General features: G+C 37.9%; 1 protein-coding gene across 1 annotated transcript; it reads left to right on the top strand.

Annotated features, from left to right (window-relative positions):
• Positions 1 to 2,896: 2,896 nt before the first annotated feature.
• Positions 2,897 to 4,583, top strand: LOC117406805 (BTB/POZ domain-containing protein KCTD12). Its single transcript, XM_034011125.3, has one exon. It carries the CDS (start codon positions 2,984 to 2,986, stop codon positions 3,863 to 3,865), a length of 882 nt encoding a protein of 293 aa, XP_033867016.1. The 5' UTR covers positions 2,897 to 2,983; the 3' UTR covers positions 3,866 to 4,583.
• The last annotated feature ends 2,276 nt before the right edge of the window (positions 4,584 to 6,859 follow it).

Consider the following 6,859-nt stretch of genomic DNA (forward strand, 5'->3'; position numbering starts at 1 on the left):
GCAGGCAGGGGAGAGTGTAGCGTGCACGGGGGAAGGCAGCAGCAGGGCTGGTAGGTGAAGTAATCACAGCGCCTACCTGCAGGAACTGAGGTTCGCTACAATATTATACTGATACTTCAGAGACTCTTGGTGGGTGCCCCCTGATCATCACTCTGTCCAATTGGAAATGCTGTATACCCAGTTTACTGTAGACCTTTAAAACACTTCAATCACATTCAGATGAATATGTTCATCCAGAACTGTTAACCCCCAGTTATACATTTTGAAATGGAAAACAGGAAAATGCCATTGATAGTTGCTATGACATTCTTTTCATTCATACACAGTAGATTCATGCTCATGTACACGATCATGTGCAACTCATCAAGCTGCACTTGAGCTGTATTTACCACAGCAGTACATGCACAGTAAAGGCACATAGCAACCTCAAGCCATTTTAGTGAAGGAGTGGGAGTATTCTATTGTGTGCAGCTGGGGTAGTCTATAAGGTTTTGGTACAGAAGCTCATTGACAAACAGACCAGTTCACTGTTCTAGCAGTAGAAAGCTTGGGCCCTTCTTTATTACTATATCTCCATGGACATACGTTTATTATTAAACTGGATATTTAGATCACCTGCAAAGAAAAAAACAAACAAAAAAAAAACCCAATACATCTCATTTGAGAATAAAATGTCAGAAATATATAATTTGGGATCGCGGTTTGTTCAAAATAACAACAGTTCCTGTTTGCAAAATATACAGTGGTTTGCAGAAGTATTCACCCTCTGCAAAGTTTTCACATTTTGTTGGCACCTGAGCGTACTCCACGAGGCTTTCAAATTAGACTTTACATGTAAAAATCTATACAAACTACTCCACATTGATAAAGTTAAAAATGCAAATAGAATATAAATAAGTAAGATTTACAGAGAAAAACAGATTAATCTCAGTTGCATAAGTATTCAACCCCTTTGCTACTGCAGCCCTAAATCAGCTCAGTTGCAAATGGTTTGAAAGGTCACAAGATTAGTGAAATGGTTTTAGCCTGTGTGTACTCAAAGTAGTTTAACTTGTAGATAATTTCCCTCAGGTATATAAAGACTTTCAAGCTGCAACTCACATAGTGATCCAACAAAGCAACCATGAAGACCAAGGAGCTTTCGAAACAAGTCAAGGATAAAGTGGTAGAGAGGCACAGAGCAGGAGAAGGGTACAAGAAAATTTCAAAGGGGCTGATTATCCCTCTCAGCATGGTGAAGTTCATCATTAAGAAGTGGAAGATGCATCATACCACCCAGACACTACCTAGATCAGGTCACCCTCCCAAACTGAGCAGCCAGGCAAGCAGGAAACTGGTTTGGGATGTCACTCTGAAGCCAACAATGACCTTGAGAGATCTGCAAAGTTCTGTGTTTGCGATGGGAGTCAGTGTTCACACATCAACAATAAGCCGGTCCCTACACAAAGCTAGCCTGTATGGAGGGGTGGCAAGAAAAAAACCATTACTCAAAAAGCCTCATCTTAAAGCACGTATGGAGTTTGCGAAAAAGCATGTAGATGATACTGCAGACATGTGGAAAAAGGTTTTGTGGTCAGACGAGACAAAAATTGAACTTTTCGGTCTAAATTCCAAGCATTACGTCTGGCGCCAGCCCAACACTGCACATCACCCAGTCAACACCATCCCAACTGTCTAGCATGGTGGTGGCAGCATAATGTTATGGGCATGCTTCTCTTCAGCAGGGACTGGGAAGCTTGTCAGGATAGAGGGGAGAATGGATGGTACAAAGTAAAGGCGAATCCTTGAGGTAAACCTGTTTGAGTCAGCTAAGACTCTGAAACTGGGGAGGAAATACACATTTCAGCAGGACAGTGAACCGAAGCACAAAGCCAAAGCCACACTGAAGTGGTTGAATAAGAAGATAATTAATGTTCTTGAGTGGCCCATTCAAAGTCCTGACTTGAATCCAATCAAAAATTTATGGCGAGACTTGAAGATTGCAGTCCATCGACGATCCCCAACAAACTTATCAGAACTGAAGCAATTTTCCTGTGAAGAATGGGCAAAAATGTCACCATCTTACTGTGAAAAGCTAGTAGAGACCTATCCAAAAAGACTCATAGCAGTAATTGCTGCAAAAGGTGCTTCTACCAAGTACTGACTTCAGGGGCTGAATACCAGTAAATTTAATTTTGTACATTTTCTTTGCAAGTTTTGCTGACATTTAACCTCCTCCTCACATAACAGTGTTCAGATTAACCACTACAGCTTTGAATAAAAAAAAAGTTCGTTTGAAAAACTGCATACATTATTTGTAATTCAACAAAATGTGAAAACTTTGCAGAGGAGTGATTACTTCTGCAAACCACTGTATATATTATCGCAAAACCTCCACCTGGGGCCACTGTTTCTCCAGTTTCTGGTTCCAAAAATTTCTAAGCATAGAAATTCGATTCAAGAAAAAAAGGGGAAGGGTTATTCAGCTTCAGCTGGGTGTGTGCAAATGGTGTAGTATTCTGCGTTTTATATTGGTTTGCAAATCCTGTGATACAGTACATATTTGAATAAAAACGCTGTCTGAAATTCACTTCAGTATTCTTTCATTAAAGAACAACGATTTTGACACTGACTGCCTGTTCCACATTCCAACAGTTATGTTACAGAAACTGTTACGATAATAACTGAAAACTAATATAATACAAATTGCACAAAAATTAAAGCACATTTGAAATAAATATTTAAAAATAATTCTTATGTGTTAAGGAACACGTTTTTATATTTACAGTTTAAAACTTCGTTTTGATTAACTGTTGAGTGGCGGAATTGGAAGCAGAAGAGTTAACATTTTAATCATTCAAATCAGCTGCCTGCTTTCTCCTCCCACGCCACACTGTGCAGCTCTAGTACATAAACAAACCACAAACCTGCCTCCCTAGAGTTTGCTACACACAGCAGCAGCAACAGATCGCTGGTAACAGGTCTCACTCTACACAGTACAGACATGGCTCTTGTAGGCTCTGCGCGTGTCTTATCAAACGGTGGCGATGCAGACTCCCCTTTTCCTGAAATTATAGAGCTCAATGTTGGGGGACAGGTATATCTGACTCGTCATAAAACTTTGATCGCCGTACCCGACTCTCTGCTGTGGCAGATGTTCAATCAGAAAACTCCCAAGGAACTGTCGAGAGACAGCAAAGGCCGCTACTTTCTGGACCGCGATGGCTTTTTATTCCGTTACATTTTGGACTACCTGAGAGATCTCAACCTGGTGCTACCTGATTACTTTCCAGAGAAGAGCAGACTGAAAAGGGAGGCAGACTTTTTTCAACTGCAAGACCTCTCTAAGAGGCTTAGCCCCAAAGTAAGCAAGGAGAATTCCATCAGCGAAGAGATCAGTCAGAGTGACCCAGAAGAGGTAGGTTTTCTTGGGGGAGCAGGGGGCTCGACCGCAAGCTTGGATCCAACGCGTTTTGTGTCTGCAATGACCAGTACCCATACACGTTCCCCGTCACTGGAGTCCAGGAAATCAGGCTACATTACTGTAGGATACAGGGGGTCCTACACCATCGGGAGAGATGCGCAGGCTGATGCGAAGTTCAGGCGGGTGGCCAGGATCACAGTGTGTGGGAAGACCTCTTTGGCCAAAGAGGTGTTTGGTGATACCTTGAACGAGAGCAGAGACCCCGACAGACCCCCGGAGAGATACACGTCCAGATACTACCTGAAATTCAACTTCCTGGAGCAGGCTTTTGAAAAGCTGTCTGAAGCTGGCTTCCGTATGGTGGCTTGCAGCTCCACAGGCACGTGCGCTTATGCCAGCAGTGACCCCAGCGAGGACAAGATCTGGACCAGCTACACAGAGTATGTTTTCTGTAGGGACTGATCAGACAGAATATGAGACTCAGAAGTAACCTTAAAGTTAAACTGAAGTGTAGCTTAATACCAAAAAAAAGCTTGACATAACGGCGTATATTTTATATAGTGATGTTTTGAAATATCTATCTATCTATCTATCTATCTGTCTATCTATCTATCTATCTATCTATCTATCTATCTATTTATCTATCTGTGTGTGTGTTTGACGTTTTTTATTACTTTATTTTATAGCTGATGCTTATCTAACTTAAATCTGTCTGTTATAATAATAGTAATATACTTGTTAATGTACTTTTATCAAACAATGACCAATTTAGGATTTCAAAATGTTCCTAACAAGAGAATAATATTTACTTAAGATTTGAATATGCTGTTTCAGTACAATGTTAGGTATAAAAGTACTGGTATAAATACTATTACAAATGCAAAGTTCCAGTCCTCAATTGTGTTACTCATTATTATGCTCTTATGCCAAGACACACACAACATCTCATTTTTTGGTTGAAGTCCATCTTTGCCCAGGAAACTGAGAAGTCTGGAGAGTCAGTGGTTGCTGGGGGATATGATCAGTATGGTTTTACCCATTGCTTAGAGATTACAAAACTTGCTGTACAATAAATCTTTTTTTTCTTTTCTTGCAATGAATGTGGTTTTATATACTGTATTAAAATTATTATAAAGTCTGTTCTGTACTTATCGCTAAATGAATAAAGATTTTGAATTCACACTGACTACATATGTAAAAGAACACAGTGGATTTGATTTTGAGAGTGCAATGCTGTGCTGTATGTTGTACTCTTAATGTAATAGTTCACAACTATATTAATAATAATATACCGCTTAAAGGGTCAAACTCTATTTGAAAAAAGCAAATTGTTGAGTCAGGATAATCGATCAAAACACCCTTTTATTAACAGTAATTGCACAATTGGGGCCAGTGCTAGCTTGTTAAGCAGAATATTTTCCTGAAATAAAACTACTTTGAATATGAAACAGAACAAATATGTACACAAACATAACATATATAGCACATTACCTCACTCATTTTTCATAGAATACACTTTTTTTTTGTGATACCACCAAATTAATACAAAATAACATCATATATTGCAGTAAATCACTATAACCAACATTTTCCAAAACAATACATTTTCTGTATTGTTGCTGCTTTTTTTTGTGTATTAAATCATCTATTATTTCTCTAATTCATTTAAAAACAGAAGGTTTTGTGTATGTACAGCAACCATAAATAATTAGGTTGGTTACCAGAGTGATAAAGGATATGTTAAATGTAAATACATTCATTCTTATTCTAATTTTCTAAAACAAACATTATCTTCATATCCAAATTCATCTTCACATTGGAAAATGCTGATGGAATGAATGATTGTGGTCTATTATTTTAATACACACGTGTGGTGTAGTGAGTGTTCATGTGTGTTTAACACTGCTGATGGAATAATTGTGGTCTATTTCTTTAATACACACGTGTGGTGTAGAGTGTGTTTAACACTGCTGATGGAATGATTGTGGTCTATTATTTTAATACACTGCATTTTGTATGTTACACACAAGAACAAGATTTCTGAGTTTAGTTTATGTTAAACTGAGTAGAATGTATGCTATTAAAATTGAACAAAAACAGTCCCATGGATTAGCGATAGAAGCCAATAAGAACATAAGAACATAAGAAAGTTTACAAACGAGAGGAGGCCATTCAGCCTATCTTGCTCGTTTGGTTGTTAGTAGCTTATTGATCCCAGAATCTCATCAAGCAGCTTCTTGAAGGATCCCAGGGTGTCAGCTTCAACAACATTACTGGGGAGTTGGTTCCAGACCCTCACAATTCTTTGTGTAAAAAAGTGCCTCCTTTTTTCTGTTCTGAACGCCCCTTTATCTAATCTCCATTTGTTATTTTAGTTGTTTTCTTGAAGAAGCAATATATATTGTAAATCAATTAAGATTTTCATTAAATTTGTGACACAACTGAAGTTTGACCCCTTCATAGTAACAATTATTTCTTAGTTGTTCCTGTAATAAACTAGATGCACAAAATGACACTGGTGCAACAGAGTCAATCTACAGAATGATTAAAAACAAAACAAAACAAAAAAAAAACCTTGATGTGAAAATCAATGAACATATTGAGGTAGAACAAAATGCTGTAATGCTTTTGTGAAAAACAAATAATAGCATAACATTTAACTAAGCATGCACAAAGCTAAAATATTTATGGTACCTGCTAAATATACTTCGTTTTCAAGGCATTTATAATCAGTAATTGCATTTAGTATGGATGGAAAAGTACTTACAGAACAGCATGCTGGGTTCAACAGGAACAGCCATATCAAGTAAATGTATTCTGCCCTTTTCCTGCAACTGATTTTCTGTTTGTACTGATGCCACTTAATTATAATGTCACTGTACTGCATGCAATGAATTACCAGGAAGTGCCAGTTGTATTACGATTCCATAAGCACACATGGACATGCTCAGTGGAATTACAGTATGGCTGTTTTTTTATAATGTCATTGCATTGCAAACTAAAAGCTCTGGAAACGGAAGCATTCTTCACAAGTGACTAATATAAACTGAGCCTTACATTTGCTACCAATGGTTTTATGGTAACCATGTTAACAGTTTTTTGCCAGCTCCAAAATAGGCAAGCTAAAAAAAAGACTGAAAAGCACCTTGGCAGGAGACCAACACCCAATTAAACATTTCATTAAATACTGAATATCTATTTAATCCACCGGCACCACAACATTACTGTTTAATTGTATATAAATAAAATATGCACATATTGTAGTGATTCAAACAAAAAAAAATATCTGGAAATTAAAACTGCAGCTGCACACTTATTAGGATGTCATTATCATATCAAGTGGATGTACATAATTGGCACAGCTGTAGGATATTTCGGATGTCTGCCAAAACTGCAATGGCAGTAATTTGTTCAGATTTCTTTTCACTTTTTATGCAGGGATAATTCAGCTGGCAG

This window comes from Acipenser ruthenus, chromosome 8 (genome assembly GCF_902713425.1).
Source record: "Acipenser ruthenus chromosome 8, fAciRut3.2 maternal haplotype, whole genome shotgun sequence".
NCBI lineage: Eukaryota > Metazoa > Chordata > Actinopteri > Acipenseriformes > Acipenseridae > Acipenser > Acipenser ruthenus.